The sequence below is a fragment of the Bombina bombina genome, chromosome 1 (assembly GCF_027579735.1).
Source record: "Bombina bombina isolate aBomBom1 chromosome 1, aBomBom1.pri, whole genome shotgun sequence".
NCBI classification, from domain to species: domain Eukaryota; kingdom Metazoa; phylum Chordata; class Amphibia; order Anura; family Bombinatoridae; genus Bombina; species Bombina bombina.
The window spans coordinates 432,788,963-432,809,032 of record NC_069499.1 but is presented as its reverse complement, the minus strand read 5'-3'; the positions used below and the strand labels follow the sequence as shown (position 1 = coordinate 432,809,032).

The window sequence follows — 20,070 nt, the reverse complement described above, 5'->3', positions numbered from 1 at the left end:
CATAAATTCTGTTTTTATTGACTCCGGAAGATTGTGATCACTTTGTTCATGTAAAAAAAACAAGCCATTCCTTTTTTTCCAAAATTGGCGGGGGGGTCTGGTTTTCAAAAATTAAAAATAATAAGTACTTCAAACCCTTTTTTTTATTCAGGCTTTTTGGAAGATATTTTTACACAGTCCAATAATAAGTATATGATATGTTCTTCTGGTACAAAGTCATTAAAAAAACGCTTAAAATATAATTTAAAGGGATAGAAAGTTTAAAAAGGAAATTTGCATATGTGCATTTTAACTTGAAGCATTTTTGCAATATACTTAAATTAGCAAAAAATGCCTCTACTAAATGGTATTACTTTTTTTCAGTGGAAAACCCACATATCCTGTGAGGGCCTGTGTACCAGTATTCAACTACCACACTTTCTCAGAGGGTTAGCAGTAGCTTGTATGACACAAATGATGTGTACAACTTTCTGAGCAAGCATGGTGTTGAATACTGCTGCACGGGCCCTCACAGGATATGTAAGTATGCCTCTGAAAACAGTAATGACTTATTACTAGAAGCATTTTTGCTAATGGAAGTATATTACAAAAAAATGTATATTTCAAATTTAAATGCCCCTATGCACATTTCAATTTTGACCTTTCTATCCCTTTAATGTTTTGATCCTAAGGGTCAAATTTTTAAAACAGATTATCTTGGCATAAACATTTGTCACTGCAACCTTCCTCCCTCTTGTTCTCTTTCTGTTCCCAATTTTTTTTTCTTCCAATTCTTTACATGTTCCCATTTTATCAGCACTATCAGCGCAATATATGCCACACCTTGTATTGCTCACAACATCAATGTACTTTTCATATGTATATTTGTACACAGAAACAGCTTATGTTTCTTAAATACTATTGTCCAAAAGTGAAGCAGAAGTTATTTCAGCAATGTGTTATTAAAAAGTTACCTACTACTTTTAGCAAATTTAGTGAAAAATGTTCATAAATAGTTTTTTTGCGAAAATGGGCTGTGGTAACTTATATTTTGTCATTTTAAAATAGTCATCCGACTTCTGCTTCTTAAACTCTTTACCACCTCTAAGGTGGTGGAGAAAAATCACCCAAGCTCGTTTGTTCTGGGTGATTGGCAAGCCCTTCTCTAACGCAATTGGTCACGTGAGAGAAGGGGCCGATTTTACACACTCACTTGAGCGTGTAATGATACATACGGGCAGCGGACAAATAGAATCCGCTGCCCGTATGCCATGAAGCATGTACGCTCGCCATTAAGTACATGTGGGCCATAGCATTTACATATTATTACAATGAAAGTAAAGCAAATAAATTAAAAACAAATTGTAATTTCTTACCAGAAGCAGTAGCTCATCATAATTTTAAAAGTAATAAGAGCCTTAGTTATTGTAAAGTGTTATACTTTACTGTCTAGTAGTATTAACAGGCATGTTGTTGTTACTACTGGCAGTACATTTACTATTACAATGGAATATAGTCTTCACTTCTGCTGGAAAGTAAAGTTAATTTATTTAAAAAAAAATCTTTAGACCTATGTTGTAGTATGCTCTTCCTAATAAAAAAATTAAAAAAAAACTTTTTGCCATTAAGTAGTTTACTTTTTGGTTAAACCTTACTTTAAAGGGACATTAAACACTAAATTAATGCTAAATAGAAAGAAGCATTCAAAGAAAAGAGTAGTCTAAAAATAACATGTTGATGTGTTTTATAAAGTTACATTAGTTGTTTAAATAGTGACAAAATAAGTGTAAAGTTTTAATGCCTATAAAACAATGGGAGCTGACATTTTGTAACTTTGGTTTCTTTCTCTGCTGTGGCCAATTAGGGACAGTTATAAATAGGTCACTAGAGTGTGCAGCCAATTGCTGTGTGGAATGTAACAGTGTTCTGCACTTCCATTTCCAACCGGAACTGAAAAACTCACAATTTCAGAATGAAATTATAGGAAAAAGGGGAACATAAATAATATAAGTATATTGTAGAGTTATATATATATATATAACGAAACAAGAAAAAGGAAGCACTCGCCGGGACTTAAACAAAGAGTGATTTATTCACCCAGTATGGTAACGTTTCGGAGAATCTCCGAAACCTTACCGTACTGGTTGAATAAATCACTCTTTGTTTAAGTGCCGGCGAGTGCTTCCTTTTTCTTCTTTCGTTGTATGATGCTTTCAATACACCCCGGGCGGATTACAGATGTAAAGTGCGTGCGGAGCTCCCTGGACTGTTATAATAATTGGATACTTGTAAAGCGCACAACCTCGAACTTAATCGACTCGCGGCACTGATAACAGGTATATATATATACAAAATAGAATATTGCCGCACATCCACTTCTATATTATCAAAACATTTTAAATATTGCAAAAAATCACCTAAGCTCATATTTTAAAATTGGGATCTTAGTCACACAATATGGCCATATTTTGCTTAAGCCAGTCACCAACTTACAAGGTGTCCTAATGTTGACTGGTCCTAACACTGCAATGTGATGCCTTTCTGGGCTGTAACATTCCTGCTTTAACTATGTATCTAAGAATGAGCCTCTCTGGCTTTATACACACTTCCAATGTACTATAATGAGAGCACCTGAACACACACAATTTATAATTTTATATTACCATCTCAAAGTGTTTAATGTTTCTTTAATGGGTTTTTAAGTTAAAATAGTGTTGGACTACCTTGTAAAGCTATTAACAATAAATTGGTCTAAAACAATCCCTTGCATACAATTATGTACCCAAAAACTAAATTGTAACTCCTCCCTCTTTGCTAAAAGTTGAATCAACTTATTGGTAAGAAAGGATATTATGATTTATTTTAGTAACCAACTACTTTAGCTTAGTTTTTTTAGACTTACAGTATCTTTCAAAAGTAAGTACACCCCTCACATTTTTGTAAATATTTCATTATATATTTCCATGTGACAACACTGAAGAAATTACACTTTGCTACAATGTAAAGTAGTGAGTGTACAGACTGTATAACAGTGTACATTTGCTGTCCCTTCAAAATAACTCAACACACAGCCATTAATGTCTAAACTGTTGGCAACAAAAGTGAGTACAATATTGTGTCAATATTTTGTGTGGCCACAATTTTTTTTACAGCACTGCCGTAACCCTCTTGGGCATGGAGTTCACCAGAGCTTTACAGGTTGCCACTGGAGTCCTCTTCCACTCCTCGATGACAACATCACGGAACTGGTGGATGTTAGAGACCTTGCGCTCCTCCACCTTCCATTTGAGGATGCCCCACAGATGCTAAAAAGGGTTTAGGTCTGGAGACATGCTTGGCCAGTCCATCACCTTTACCCTCAGCTTCTTTAGCAAGGCAGTCTCCAAAGGGAGGGGATCATGCTCTGCTTCAGTATGTCAAAGTACATGTTGGCATTCATGGTTCCCTCAATGAACTGTAGCTTTCCAGTGCTGGCAGCACTCATACAGGCCCAGACTATGACACTCCCACCACCATGCTTGACTGTAGGCAAGACACACTTGTCTTTGTACTCCTCACCTGGTTGCCGCCACACACACTTGACACCATCTGAACAAAATAAGCTTATATTGGTCTCATCAGACCACAGGACATGGTTTCAGTATAATCCATGCCCTTAGTCTGCTTGTCTTCAGCAAACGGTTTGCGGACTTTCTTGTGCATCATCTTTAGAAGTGGCTTCCTTCTGGGATGACAGCCATGCAGACCAATGTAATGCAGTGTGCGGCGTATGGTTTGAGCACTGACAGGCTGACCCCCAATCCCTTCAACCTCTGCAGCAATGCTGGCAGCACTCATATGTGCACATGCCCTCAACTTCTTTGGTCAACCATGGCGAAGCCTGTTCTGAGTGGAACCTGCCCTGTGAAACTTCTGTATGGTCTTGCCCACCGTGCTGCAGCTCAGTTTCAGGGTCTTGGCAATCTTCTTATAGCCTAGGCCATCTTTAGCAACAATTCTTTTTTTCAGATCCTCTGAGAGTTCTTTGCCATGAGGTGCCATGTTAAACTTTCAGTGACCAGTATTCGAGAGTGTGAGAGCGATAACCCCACATTTAACACACCTGCTCCACATTCACACCTGAGACCTTTTAACACTAACAAGTCACATGACACTGGGGAGGGAAAATGGCTAATTGGGCCCAATTTGGACATTTTCACTTAGGGCTGTACTCACTTTTGTTGCCAACGGTTTAGACATTAATGGCTGTGTGTTGAGTTATTTTAAGGGGACAGCAAAATTACACTGTTATACAGGCTGTACACTCACTACTTTACATTGTAGCAAAGTGTCATTTCTTCAGTGTTGTCACATGAAAATATATAATAACATATTTACAAAAATGTGAGGGGCGTACTCACTTGTGTGAGATACTGAGGAAAAGAGTTACTCAGTCTTTCTACACATAAATTACTTCCATCAGTTAGTTTTACAGAAAGAGAATGATCAGCTTTGTTGTAATGCATATATCTTGAAGTTATATTATAACAATTTTTGTAAGTATACTATATATAAACACTTAAACACAGCATTACAAAAAATCTGCAGAAAATATATATTTATAGGCATGTTAAATTGTAATGTTGTTAGCAAAACTTGCAGGTAGTTTAAGAGCAGTCCTAGTGATACACCCCTGGCAAATCCTCTTGATTATGTTTATCTGGTCTGCGATCACTGCTTAGCTGTTTCAAGCCATCTGTAAAATATGTTAAATGCACTCTGGCTTGAGCAGTGGAAAAAAACTAAATTTTTCTGAGGTAATTACAGAGAAAATAGGCAAAATAAATGATCAATGTACATTGCATATTTTTTAGCTTTGCTTAATTAAATCATTTATGGGATATTTTATATCAAGTTGAATGTCCCTTTGAGACTTATGATCTTATAAGCAGGATAACAGCAAGGATATCTGTGCTTTATTCTCTATATATACTTTTCGCAAGAACTTTCATTGTCGCAGTAAGTATGTAACATCATCATGCATATTTATTTTTTTACATCAGACACTGAAATTGTTAATGTAATGAGCGTAATATATTTTGTTTTATTACGCCAACATATTAACATTCCATAAAAGGTAGACATGTTTCATTTTCAGTTCCATTTAAAATATTGATGTACTATATCCATGTACTCATCCTTCTATATTTTATTTATCAATTGTAAATATATTCTCTAGAGACAGTCCTAATGTATTTATGCTGTCTCACTTCATCATATAACTATCACATTTAATATTTGTACTTATTTCTACAGACATAAAATTGAAATAAAACAAAAAAAAAAACTCTGCAACTCCACATCACAAATGATAGCAATTGACCTTTTTTATATAGGTACAATCAATTTAACTGACAAAACATCATTTAAAAATGAAAAAAGTCATAATGATTACTGAACCTACGTTTAAAGATGTGCAAAGACTGAAGTTTGAAATCTAATGCAATAAATCCCTGGTAAAACCTAATGAGTCATATTCGCTAAGAGTGCTACCAATTAGAAAATGGAATGCTATCGTTAGCGAATATATCATTATTGTCTGCCTGGCTTTGAACAAAATAACACTGGATAATATTAATATAAAGAAATTGTGAATGAGTCATCTTATTGAATTGCCTGCATTGTCTGGTGCCTGTAATTTGGTGTTTACATTTTAATCATCCGCATGTTAGTCTTTAGATAAAATTGTTCATTAACACTCATTCACGTTTTATCATTAGTATTGTATGTATGTATGTTAATGTGTGTTGAAAGATTATGACCCATTTACTAAATGATGTTACCTGCCAGTGAGTGTTGACAACAAAGATGTGTTGTGGCTTAACCTTTCTAGTAAATATGGGTCTGTCTATTTTTTATTATAATTCTATATAATATTCATTTTTTTTCTTCTCTTTAGCATGCCCACCTTTCTCAGGTTTCGCCATGCCACTAGCAGGTTTTTTTTCTATGTTTTTTTTTTTGTTAAATTTATCCATTTTAATATATTTTTTGTTATTGCTCCTTTCATGCTTTGCTCCATTAGTAGAAAATAGGGTGACATTTTTTTTTTTTTTTTTAAATCACTCCATTTTGTGAAACAAATGTGTTTATGTGTGTGTTTCAGCAATAATCACTTTCTTTCTTATGTTATATTACATGGGTTCTGACTGATTCTCTCTCTCTCATTCTTTTGTACTAGGTGGTTGTGAATGCCCTAATTGGAGCTATTCCATCCATCATGAATGTGCTTCTGGTTTGTCTAATATTCTGGCTAATTTTTAGCATAATGGGAGTTAACATGTTTTCTGGAAAATATGGATACTGTGTCAATACCACAGATGAATACAGATATGACCCATATGAAGTTAACAACATGACAGAATGTCTTATAAAACTAGCAAATAATGAAACTGTCAGATGGAAAACTGTCAAAGTCAACTTTGATAATGTGGGTTTCGGCTATCTTTCTTTGCTTCAAGTGGTAAGATATACAAATATATAGTACTATTCTATAACATTATATGAATCTTTTAAATAATATTGCGAGTGACTTACATTCTGCAGTTTTACAGTGAATTGAAAGCCCAAGCAATAAAAAGCAAACACCGACATTATTAGTTATTTCCATTTAATTTTTAAACATAGTCAACTAATCCAGTCAAAGAATAATTTAGCAAAGGAAATATTGCATTATTTATCCATTGATGTTTTAAAATAATAAATGTACCTATTGGTATATTACTGTTTTATTTAGTTATTAACATACGGTATGTAGTATATGTTAGATTTTGCTTAATATAATTACAATGTTAAACATATTTAGAAATACATTTCCATTTGACTGCACATAAAACTTGATGCTTAAACACATTGCTGAAATATTTAGTAATGTAGGTCCATTGCTGAAAGTGTTCAATTAATAATTAAGCAAAATATTCCACAGGCGACATTTAAAGGATGGATGGACATCATGTATGCTGCAGTTGACTCAAGAAAGGTTAGTACAATGTTTTTGATAACTGTGCCCAGATTCTACATTGGTCAAAACATATAGATCTGCTAGCAGACTACAGACTATCACAGGGCTGTGTATGTTCACCTGCAGTTAGAAGTGTTTCTATGACCTTAAATTAAAGGGAACTTGCACACTAGATTTTTCATTGCATGAATGCTTTGTAGGTAAGCCATTTACAGTATATAGCCCATCTAGGAATGTTTTTTAACAATGTATAGTTTTGTTTATTTTTTAATAACATTGTGCTGATTTTCAGACTCCTAACCTGCTCTTCCTGCTTCCTCAGCCCTTTTCAATGGGTGTCCCAGCCTAACCTCATTAACAGTTCTAAAATGTTTTATACTGGATTTTTAGATCAGTATCTGTGCATATGTTTCTTTATAGTAGTGTCTATTTTGTGCAGTTATATAAAAATTGGTGTATACTGCCCCTTTAATGTCTTCTATTAATTTCCATTAAATGTATTGATCTGGAAAAGAAAATGCTTGGGGCCAGGCATTGTATTAGCGTCCATTTACCAAATGAAAATTTAAATTGAACACTATTGGTGTAATCATTATTTGCCTGTAGTTCGAGCATACCAACATGTAAACTATAACTAATCTTCAGCAAAAATATGTTTTAAAAATGAACCAATGAAAAAAGAATATGTCAACAGCTTCACTAGATCTATTATAGATACAACACATAACAAGCTAAAACAAGTCTTAAAGTATATAAAACCAAAAGGAAAAATAATTTGAATGTTAATCTTGCTTGGTTCGACTTGCAGTAAAACATGTTAAATATAAAGAGTGTTGTCAAATAAATAGAATCATCAAGTTAACGTAGATTATTTAAAATAAATAAAGTGTTATTTCAATTTAGGAAGATGGGTGCTAGGTACAGAACAACTTTCAGATTTTATGGATCATATTATTATCATTATTATCATTTATTTGTATAGCGTTGCCAAATTCTGTAGCGCATATCTTTTCTACATTGTTTTTAACTTACCAATTAGCTAATTATTTAAAAAAGGGAGAACTTAAATGTAAATTGTAATACTTTGAATGAACTGGAATTTTAAATGTAGCTGCTTCAGTTATGTTTAGCTTTAAGTTTTTAAGTTTAAAGGCAGAGTAAATTATTTAGTTTCTAAATGTAAAATATTTCACACAAATACCCCCAAAGTAATGTCCCCTAAATTAATTCATAACAAACACAATTGTTTTTGCATAGTACACCCATCAATTTTGTAAAGTAGATTTACAGATATATTTATTTTGAATTGATTGTTTTTAACAATAAATAATAATTTAATATTTTGCAGGTTGAAGAACAACCTAAATATGAAGACAATCTATATATGTATCTTTACTTTGTTATCTTTATCATATTTGGATCATTTTTTACCCTCAACCTCTTTATTGGTGTCATCATTGATAACTTTAATCAGCAAAAGAAAAAGATAAGTATTAAAAATTGAAGAATAATTACAGAAAACAACAATGGATCATATGTTTTATTTCAATAGTTAACGTTTATTATTTTTGTTTAATGGGTCTCACAGAAAACAATATTTATCAATAGGTACTGTAAATAATACTCAAAGGTTTAATTAAAAAAAAAACGAAAAATGTTATATCTGCATTTAACCGCTTATTTTTTTATGTAGTCCAGGACATAGCTGAACTGTTCATTTGTCTGCCAGCTTTTGACAGTACCCATGCTAAATATTATGATATCTTACAAATGTTTAGCTTGATGTCCGGAGTAATTGCTAATCAGTAACTAGGCACTCTGTATTTAAAAAATGGGTCATTAATTCCCTGTAATCTATAATTCTGTGAGCTTTCTATATATATTTGTGTATATCTTAACAAGTGAATAGTATGCAAGGAAGATACAGTTTAAATATACTATTTTTATACACTGTGCGTAAGGCCTGGTAAGAAGTAATGTGCTGCTCGCAAACAGTATTGTTCAACTCATAATTTTTAAAATTTGGCCTTCTAAATATGTGATAGAAAGTAAGAAATATAATTTTGTGTCAGATTCTTAATTTCTTTAGAGAAGGAGCACAAGCCCAATTTTAGAAAGCAATCTTTGAAAAGGGCTTATACTTGGACTGAATGGTAAACTTTTGTTGTATCATAGAGTGTATTACATTGGAACCATACCCCTAAGGCTTGGGATAGACATGAAAGAGGCATGTACTTTCATATATATCCTATTTTCCTTTTTTTTTTTTTAAATATATATATATATCATTTTTTTTTATTTGATGTCTATTTAGAATGTACTTTTAATACACTACTTCTTTGTTAAGGTCACTTATCGTCACGTAGGCCAGTCTTGTAGTTTCCTAATCACTTTGTTCCATGGTTGTCTCGGTTTATCTTTTCCAAAATTCTCAGATTCAGTGTGGGAGGTTATAAAACTTCTGTCTAGTCACCTTTCACATATCTCCCTTTGATGCTCTCATTTGGGCTTACAAAGTGATATCTATCTCCAAAACACTGAAACTACCATGCTTTCAGCTTTAATCTCTTATATGTAATGTGGTTTACAACACTGTGAAATCCCTCAAATGCCTCTTCTTTCCAACATTTTCACACTCTCCTGCTACCACACAGTTCAAATGTACAGTAACTGCTATTTATATGGTTTCCTTTTTAGTCAGTCTCAATATTTAAAAAAAGCAAGATACTTCCAAAGTTCTTTTCCACTGATTTATTCTACTTAAGAAAATATAAATTATAATGTATTCTAATAAGTGTTCCAAAATCTCTCTTCTTCTCCACTTCCTTAAATGACTGAAATCTAATAAAACATTTTTACAAAAATAAGTAAACACAACATATCCTAACAACATGATAAACACTGAGAATGTCAGATGATTTACTTCTGCAGCAGAATAACATAATTTATGTTAGAACTTACCTGATAAATTCATTTCTTTCATATTAGCAAGAGTCCATGAGCTAGTGACGTATGGGATATACATTCCTACCAGGAGGGGCAAAGTTTCCCAAACCTTAAAATGCCTATAAATACACCCCTCACCACACCCACAATTCAGTTTAACGAATAGCTAAGAAGTGGGGTGATAAAAAAGGAGCGAAAGCATCAAAAAAATAAGGAATTGGAATAATTGTGCTTTATACAAAAAATCATAACCACCACAAAAAAGGGTGGGCCTCATGGACTCTTGCTAATATGAAAGAAATGAATTTATCAGGTAAGTTCTTACATAAATTATGTTTTCTTTCATGTAATTAGCAAGAGTCCATGAGCTAGTGACGTATGGGATAATAAATACCCAAGATGTGGAACTTCCACGCAAGAGTCACTAGAGAGGGAGGGATAAAATAAAGACAGCCAATTCCGCTGAAAAATTAATCCACTACCCAAATCCAAAAAGTTTCAATTTTTATAATGAAAAAAAGCTAAGTCTAACCCTAACACTAACACCCCCCTAAATTAAATATAATTTTAATCTAACAAAATTTATTAACTCTTATTAAATAAATTATTCCTATTTAAAGATAAATACTTACCTGTAAAATAAACCCTAATATAGCTACAATATAAATTATAATTATATTATAGCTATTTTAGGATTAATATTTATTTTACAGGTAACTTTGTATTTATTTTAACCAGGTACAATAGCTATTAAATAGTTAAGAACTATTTAATAGCTAAAATAGATAAAATAATTACAAATTTACCTGTGAAATAAATCCTAACCTAAGTTACAATTAAACCTAACACTACACTATCAATAAATTAATTAAACAAAATACCTATAATTATCTACAATTAAACCTAACACTACACTATCAATAAATAAATTAAATACAATTCCTACAAATAAATACAATGAAATAAACTAACTAAAGTACAAAAAATAAAAAAGAACTAAGTTACAAAAAATAAAAAAATATTTACAAACATTAGAAATATATTCCAACAATTTTAAACTAATTACACCTACTCTAAGCCCCCTAATAAAATAACAAAGCCCCCCAAAATAAAAAAATGCCCTACCCTATTCTAAATTACTAAAGTTCAAAGCTCTTTTACCGTACCAGCCCTGAACAGGGCCCTTTGCGGGGCATGCCCCAAGAAGTTCAGCTTTTTTGCCTGTAAAAAAAACATACAATACCCCCCCCCCCCCAACATTACAACCCACCACCCACATACCCCTAATCTAACCCAAACCCCCCTTAAATAAACCTAACACTAAGCCCCTGAAGATCTCCCTACCTTGAGTCATCTTCACCCAACCGAGCCAAATTCTTCATCCAAGCGGAGCAAGAAGAGGTCCTCCATCCTGTAGAAGTCTTCATCCAAGCGGGGCAGAAGAGGTCTTCCATCCGATTGAAGTCTTCATTCAAGAGGCATCTTCTATCGTCATCCATCCGGAGTGGAGCGGCAGCCTCCTGAAGACCTCCGACGCGGAACATCCATCCTGGCCGACGACTGAACGACGAATGACAGTTCCTTTAAATGACGTCATCCAAGATGGCGTCCCTCGAATTCCGATTGGCTGATAGGATTCTATCAGCCAATCGGAATTAAGGTAGGAATATTCTGATTGGCTGATGGAATCAGCCAATCAGAATCAAGTTCAATCCGATTGGCTGATCCAATCAGCCAATCAGATTGAGCTCGCATTCTATTGGCTGTTCCGATCAGCCAATAGAATGCAAGCTCAATCTGATTGGCTGATTCAATCAGCCAATCAGATTTTTCCTACCTTAATTCCGATTGGCTGATAGAATCCTATCAGCCAATCGGAATTCGAGGGACGCCATCTTGGATGACGTCATTTAAAGGAACCGTCATTCGTCGTTCAGTCGTCGGCCAGGATGGATGTTCCGCGTCGGAGGTCTTCAGGATGCTGCCGCTCCACTCCGGATGGATGACGATAGAAGATGCCTCTTGGATGAAGACTTCAATCGGATGGAAGACCTCTTCTGCCCTGCTTGGATGAAGACTTCTACCGGATGGAGGACCTCTTCTTGCTCCGCTTGGATGAAGAATTTGGCTCGGCTGGGTGAAGACGACTCAAGGTAGGGAGATCTTCAGGGGCTTAGTGTTAGGTTTATTTAAGGGGGGTTTGGGTTAGATTAGGGGTATGTGGGTGGTGGGTTGTAATGTTGGGGGGGGGTATTGTATGCTTTTTTTTACAGGCAAAAGAGCTGAACTTCTTGGGGCATGCCCCGCAAAGGGCCCTGTTCAGGGCTGGTAAGGTAAAAGAGCTTTGAACTTTAGTAATTTAGAATAGGGTAGGGCATTTTTTTATTTTGGGGGGCTTTGTTATTTTATTAGGGGGCTTAGAGTAGGTGTAATTAGTTTAAAATTGTTGTAATATATTTCTAATGTTTGTAAATATTTTTTTATTTTTTGTAACTTAGTTCTTTTTTATTTTTTGTACTTTAGTTAGTTTATTTCATTGTATTTATTTGTAGGAATTGTATTTAATTTATTTATTGATAGTGTAGTGTTAGGTTTAATTGTAGATAATTATAGGTATTTTATTTAATTAATTTATTGATAGTGAAGTGTTAGGTTTAATTGTAACTTAGGTTAGGATTTATTTCACAGGTAAATTTGTAATTATTTTAACTATTTTAGCTATTAAATAGTTCTTAACTATTTAATAGCTATTGTACCTGGTTAAAATAAATACAAAGTTACCTGTAAAATAAATATTTATCCTAAAATAGCTATAATATAATTATAATTTATATTGTAGCTATATAAGGATTTATTTTACAGGTAAGTATATAGCTTTAAATAGGAATAATTTATTTAATAAGAGTTAATTTATTTTGTTAGATTAAAATTATATTTAATTTAGGGGGGTGTTAGTGTTAGGGTTAGACTTAGCTTTAGGGGTTAATACATTTATTAGAATAGCGGTGAGCTCCAGTCGGCAGATTAGGGGTTAATAATTGAAGTTAGGTGTCGGCGATGTTAGGGAGGGCAGATTAGGGGTTAATACTATTTATTATAGGGTTAGTGAGGCGGATTAGGGGTTAATAACTTTATTATAATAGCGGTGCGGTCCGGTCGGCAGATTAGGGGTTAATAAGTGTAGGCAGGTGGAGGCGACGTTGGGGGGGGCAGATTAGGGGTTAATAAATATAATATAGGGGTCGGCGGTGTTAGGGGCAGCAGATTAGGGGTAAATAGGGATAATGTAAGTAGCGGCGGTTTACGGAGCGGCAGATTAGGGGTTAATAATAATATGCAGGGGTCAGCAATAGCGGGGGCGGCAGTAAAGGGGTTAATAAGTGTAAGGTTAGGGGTGTTTAGACTCGGGGTACATGTTAGAGTGTTAGGTGCAGACGTAGGAAGTGTTTCCCCATAGGAAACAATGGTGCTGCGTTAGGAGCTGAACGCGTTTTTTTCAGCTCAAACAGCCCCATTGTTTCCTATGGGGGAATCGTGCACGAGCACGTTTTTGAGGCTGGCCGCGTCCGTAAGCAACTCTGGTATCGAGAGTTGCAGTTGCGTTAAATATGCTCTGCGCTCCTTTTTTGGAGCCTAACGCAGCCTTTCTGTGGACTCTCAATACCAGAGTTATTTTTATGGTGCGGCCAGAATAAAGCCAGCGTTAGCTACGCGGGTCCTTACCAACAAAACTCTAAATCTAGCCGTAAGAATCTTACCAAAGAAGTCTTAGTAAAAGACAATAATTCCTCCCTAATGTTGATAGAAATCACAACTTTAGGTAAAAATTGAAATGAGGATAGCAAAAACCACCTTATCCTGATGAAAAAATCAGAAAAAGGAGACTCACAAGAAAGAACAGATAATTAAAAATTGTTCTAGCTGAAGAGATGTCTAAAAAGAACAATACTTTCCATGAAAGTAAATAATGTCTAGAGAAAACATATGCTCAAATAGAAGATCCTGTAAAGCCTTTAGAACCAAATTAAAACTCCAAGGAGGAGGAATTGGCTTAATGACAGGTTTGATAAGAACCAAAGCCTGAACAAAATAATGAATAACAGGAAGGAACACTGCCTTACCCTGATGAAAAATCAGAAAAGGAGATCCACAAGAAAGAGCAGAAAACTCAGAAACTCTTCTAGCAGAAGAGATAACCAAAAGGAACAATACTTTCCAAGAAGGTAATTTTAATGTCCAGAGAACGCAAAGGTTCAAACGGAGGAGCCTGTAAAGCCCTCAGTACCAAATTGAGACTCCAAGGAGGAGATATTGATTTAATGACAGGCTTGATACAAACCAAAACCTGTACAAAACAATGAATATCCGAATGAGTAGCAATCTGTCTGTGAAAAAGAACAGAAAGAGTAGAGATTTGTCCTTTCAAATAACTTGCAGACAAAACCAACCTGAAAAATTTTAAAATTCTAGGAATTCTAAAAGAATGCCAAAATAATTTATGAGAAGAACACCAAGAAATGAAAGTCTTCCAAACTCGATAATAAATCTTTCTATAGACAGATTTACAAACCTGTAACATAGTATTAATCACTGAGTCAGAGAAACCTCTATGACTAAGAATCAAACGTTCAATCTCCATATCTTCAAATTAAATGATTTGAGATCCTGATGGAAAAATGGGCCTTGAGATAAAAGGTCTGGTCTTAACGGAAATATCCAAGGTTGGCAACTGGCCATCCGAATGAGATCTGCATACCAAAACCTGTGAGGCCATGCTGGAACCACCAGCAGTACAAACGAACGCTCCATTAGAATTTTTGAAGAACTAGAGGCGGAAGATATAGACAGAATGATAATTCCAAGGAAGTGTCAATGCATACGCTACTTCCACCTGAGGATCCCCGGACCTGAAATAGGCCCCTGGGAAATTCCTTGTTAAGACGAGAGGCCAACAGATCTATTTCTGGAAGCCCTCACATCTGAAATACATATCTGGGTAAAGACCATTCTCCCGGATGTAAAGCTTGATTAACAGAGATAATCCGCTTCCCAAACGTCTATACCTGGGAAAAGGACCCCAGAATTTAGATAGGAGCTGGATTTAGCCCAAGCATATATCCGAGATACTTTGTCACAGTCTAAAGACTGATAGTCACACCCTGATGATTGACATACACCACAGATGTGATAATGTCTGAAAAAAACAATAAACGTCTCTTGTTCAAAAGAAACCAACTGAAGAACTCTGGGAATGCACGGAGTTCCAAAATATCAAATGGTAATCTCGCCTCCTGAGATTTCCAAACCCCTTGTGCTGACAGAGAACCTCAGACAGCCTCCCAACCTAAAAGACTTGCATCTATAGAGATCATGGTCCAGGTTGAAAGAATCGAAGAGACCTGTAGAACTAAATGATTGTGATCTTAACCACCGAATCAAAGATAGATAAACATAGAATTCGAAGATTTAAAAAGTGAAATCCTAGAATCCCTGCACCATTATGCAGCATAAAAAAATGGAAAGGTTTTCTATGAAAATGAGCAAAGGGAAATGAATCCAATGCTGCAGCCATAAGACCTAAATTTCCATGCATATATAGCAACTGAAGGAAATAATAGAGACTGAAGGTACCGACAGACGGAACCCAATAAGAAAAAAAATCACTTATCTGTTAGAGACAAAGACAGTGACACAATCTATCGGGAAACCTAAAAAAGGTGACCCTTGTGTGAGGAATCAAGAGCTTTTGATAAAAAGATCCTCTAACCATGTCTTGAATAAACAAAATTGAATCATATGAGATTCCGTAGTCTCAGAAAATAAAAATAATCTGAATGAAAACAGAAATAAAGATATGCATCTATTGTATCTAATGAAAACAAATAATGCTCTCACTGACCAAAATAAGTCAGAATAGACCATATAAATACCAATCTAAAAGATGGTACATTTATATAATAAAAAGATTTTCTATCTTTGGAATAATGAATAGTTTGAATAAAACCCCAAAACCCAGATCCTAAAAATGGAACTGGAATAAATACCCCAGAAGATTCCAGATCTGAGCAGCGCTTGATCCTCAACAGGTGATCAACCGCACTTCAACATTACACAAAATATATGGGAATGAAACATATTAAGGAAAGTGTTAGCCTTACTGGAATAGCTGGAATATAATAGGGAGAAAAAGACTTCTCACAGACGGTTTTACTTCAAATTTTATTTTGTACCCAAAATCTAAGAATTTTGGACCGAATAGAACCAAAAAAACTTCTAAATAAAAACATGTTACTTGGGTAAGAATTTAGAATTTTGTTTAGTAAGAACAACCAAACTAAAATAAGCTTAAAGTTTTAGTCTAAGAACTTAATCTTGAAGCCCGGAGTAACAGTTAAGAATTGAATCCAATATGAATCAAATAATTGATTATCTTGTAAAAAAAGAAATAAGGATTTTTTAGAAATCACAAAATTTCTTCTAGCTAAAAACAGCTAAAGACATAGATTAAACCTCATTTGTGAAAATATTCAATAAAAATGAAGAAACAAATAAAATTATTAGCATGTTAATCCAGTTAAGGGACCAGAACACACCGGACTTGCATAAACAAAAATGCAAGACAACAAGACAAATGCAACAGCACCCAGTCTGAACCTCAAATGAGCAGTAGACTTTGTCCCTTAACAATGCTAAATAATACATAATCTGATACTTGATCTTTAAAGTAAACAGAAAAAATGGAGCAACATCATCAAATAAATTACAGGTCCAAGAAAAGTACCTGAAAATAAAAAAAATTCCTTAAATAGGATACAACCATTTAAAAAGAAAATAAATACTATTTTGCTATAGAAACAATAGCATAATTTAGCAGGAGAAGAGATAGCCCCATTAAATTGGAGAACCCTCAAAATTGAATTAAACTGCCGGCAAAGAATATAATATAAAACCTTTGAAGAAAATTGTCAGCCTATTCCATTCCCTAGTATGAAGGAATGGAAAAAACCTCTGAAGACACAGAAGATAAAATAAGCAGAAATAAAATGTTAGCTAGTTTTGAAAAAGAATTAGTTACCTCAATATCCAAAATAATCAACACCTTTTCAACAAAAAACAAATGTACTCTAATAAAAAATAAAAAAGTAGATTTGTTAGTGTCAATATCTGATGAAGAAAAGTTCTGAAAGAGAAAAAACATCATCAGAGAAGGATAATTCAGTATGTTGTTGGTCATTTGAAACTTCCTCAAAAAGAAGTTTGAAAAAAACCTAAAAAAATTTTAATAGAAGGCGCAAAGTCAGACAAAGCCTTAACCTAGAATCAGAAAAATATTCTTATAAATTTTCTAAGTATATCTTGTACATAAGATGTAAAAAGAAAAGCAATACATAAAGCATAACTACTAATTGATTCTGCAAGTAAAAGTTTATCATGATAACTTATTACAAACCATAGCTAAAGATAACGATTCATAACATTTAAAATAAATGAACTTAGCTTTGGTAGGACTTCTTAGTCAACAGGAATCCCTCAGTATGTTCTGATCCAGGAATAATTTATGGAAAATCTTGCAATATGTAATAGAAAAAAACAACATATAAAGCAAAATGATCAAATTCCTTAAATGACAGTTTCAGGAATGGGGAAAAATGCAAAACAAACAAGCCTCTAGCAACCAGAAGCAACAAAAAAGTGAGACTTAAATAATGTGAAAAAAAGTGGCGCCAAGTATGGCGCCCACATTTTTTGGCGCCAAGTATGACGCCCACACTTTTTGGCGCAAAAAAACGTCTGTAACACACATGCGTCAAAAATGACGCAACCACGTGTAAACTTCCGGCGTCAACTATGGTGCCGGAAATGACAAAATTTTGCGCCAAAAAAGTTTGTACCAAGAATGACGCAATAAATTGAAGCATTTTCTGCCCCCGCGAGCCTAACAGCCCGCAAGGAAAAAAGTCAATTAGAAAATTTCTTTAAGGTAAGAAAAAATATTTTATTCATATGCATTTTCCCAAATAATGAAACTGACAGTCTGAAAGAAGGAATACTGATTATCCTGAATCATGGCAAATATAAGTTTAAAGACATATATTTAGAACTTTACGTATAAAGTGCCCAACCATAGCTTAGAGTGTCACAAAAAATAAGACTTACTTACCCCAGGACACTCATCTACATATAGCAGATAGCCAAACCAGTACTGAAACGAGAATCAGTAGAGGTAATGGTATATAAGAGTATATCGTCGATCTGAAAAGGGAGGTAAGAGATGAATCTCTACGACCGATAACAGAGAACCTATGAAATAGATCCCGTAGAAGGAGACCATTGAATTCAAATAGGCAATACTCTCTTCACATCCCTCTGACATTCACTGCCCTCTGAGAGGAAAACCGGGCTCCAGCCTGCTGTGAAGCGCATATCAGCGTAGAATCTAGCACAAACTTACTTCACCACCTCCACGGGAGGCAAAGTTTGTAAAACTTAATTGTGGGTGTGGTGAGGGGTGTATTTATAGGCATTTTAAGGTTTGGGAAACTTTGCCCCTCCTGGTAGGAATGTATATCCCATACGTCACTAGCTCATGGACTCTTGCCAATTACATGAAAGAAATACTGTATTCTCTAATACATCTTTATTTATTTTTTATTTATTTATTTTTTTGCCTATTTCCTCCATTTCTTCCCTCCTCTGTTCCACTAACCATGGTTAAAAAAGGTTAAATTCCGTACCACTAGATTAAATATGTCTGTAGGACATTACCTTTCTTAATTCAGCTTTGCTCACTGACAGTATCATATCTATCTACTTAGTTTATTTGACTTTCTATATTTTTTCTTCCAAATACTCTCAGTTCAAATTATATGTTGGAAACCACTCATTTTGTATTTAGCCTTTATGCAACTTTCTATTAAGGCTTATTTGCTTCTAATTTATTCTTGCCACCAAAATATCCTGATTTGTATCTTTAGGTTCTGACAGGTTCTCTCTCAGGAGTAGAATCCTGAACTTTTCTACTATTGTGTATTGTTATGTTTTTATTAAATGAGACATTTGTTAATTGTACCAATGTTAATAGTATAGATAATGGTGAAGTATCTTTTTCATCATTATAACCAGTTTTGATTTTATTTTCTATAATTCGGAGGTCAAGATATCTTTATGACAGAAGAACAAAAAAAATATTATAATGCAATGAAGAAGCTAGGATCAAAGAAACCACAAAAACCAGTTCCAAGGCCACCGGTAAGTTTTTGTCTCAAAAAATACAAATAGAGATCTTACTTAAATATATTACATTTAATAATATATATATGCACAAATTTGCAGCTTACCAGTCGAATCCATGTAGGAAATAGTTGGGTAAGGTCAGTTAAACTTGGCCATGTAAAGCCAGCTAACATTAAAGGGACAGTCTAGGCCAAAATAAACTTTCATGATTCAGATAGAGCATGTAATTTTAAACAATTTTCCAATTTACTTTTATCACCAATTTTGCGTTGTTCTATTGGTATTCTTAGTTGAAAGGGTTCATATGCAAATTTCTTAGACTTTGAAGGCCACCTCTTTTCAGAATGCGTTTTAACAGTTGTTCACCACTAGAGGGTGTTAGTTCACGTATTTCATATAGATAACACTGTGCTTGTGCACGTGAAGTTATCTGGGAGCAGGCACTGATTGGCTAGACTGCAAGTCTGTCAAAAGAACTGAAATAAAGGGGCAGTTTGCAGAGGCTTAGATACAAGATAATCACAGAAGTTAAAAGTATATTAATATAACTGTGTTGGTTATGCAAAACTGGGGAATGGGTAATAAAGGCATTATCTATCTTTTAAAAAAAATAACAATTCTGGTGTAGACTGTCCCTTTAAACATTGGTCCTTTGAAATTGAAATGTGGACTTATTATTATTGTATTTTTGCTGCATTAATATCATATTCACATTTAATATATGTATATATATTTTAAGGCCCTATTTATAAAGCCATACATACTTTTAGAATCATTTAATTAAATTGACATGCTCTTTATGTTGACCAAATAGCCCATTTTAGTTATAGGTCATAAAAAAAAAAGCTTATCCAAAGATAAACACGAAGGCCAACTTTGAAGAGACAATTGTTGTGAATGTAACTCCAATG

General features: G+C 34.2%; 1 protein-coding gene across 1 annotated transcript in view; it reads left to right on the top strand.

Moving 5' to 3' along the window:
- The window catches only part of LOC128645401 (sodium channel protein type 2 subunit alpha-like), a 584,077-nt gene that overhangs the window by 549,896 nt on the left and 14,111 nt on the right, over positions 1-20,070 (top strand). Inside the window, exons 22-25 of the mRNA XM_053698390.1 lie at positions 6,200-6,481; positions 6,944-6,997; positions 8,328-8,463; positions 19,068-19,174. Coding sequence (XP_053554365.1) covers positions 6,200-6,481; positions 6,944-6,997; positions 8,328-8,463; positions 19,068-19,174 — 579 coding nt within the window. The remainder of the gene's footprint in view (positions 1-6,199; positions 6,482-6,943; positions 6,998-8,327; positions 8,464-19,067; positions 19,175-20,070) is intronic.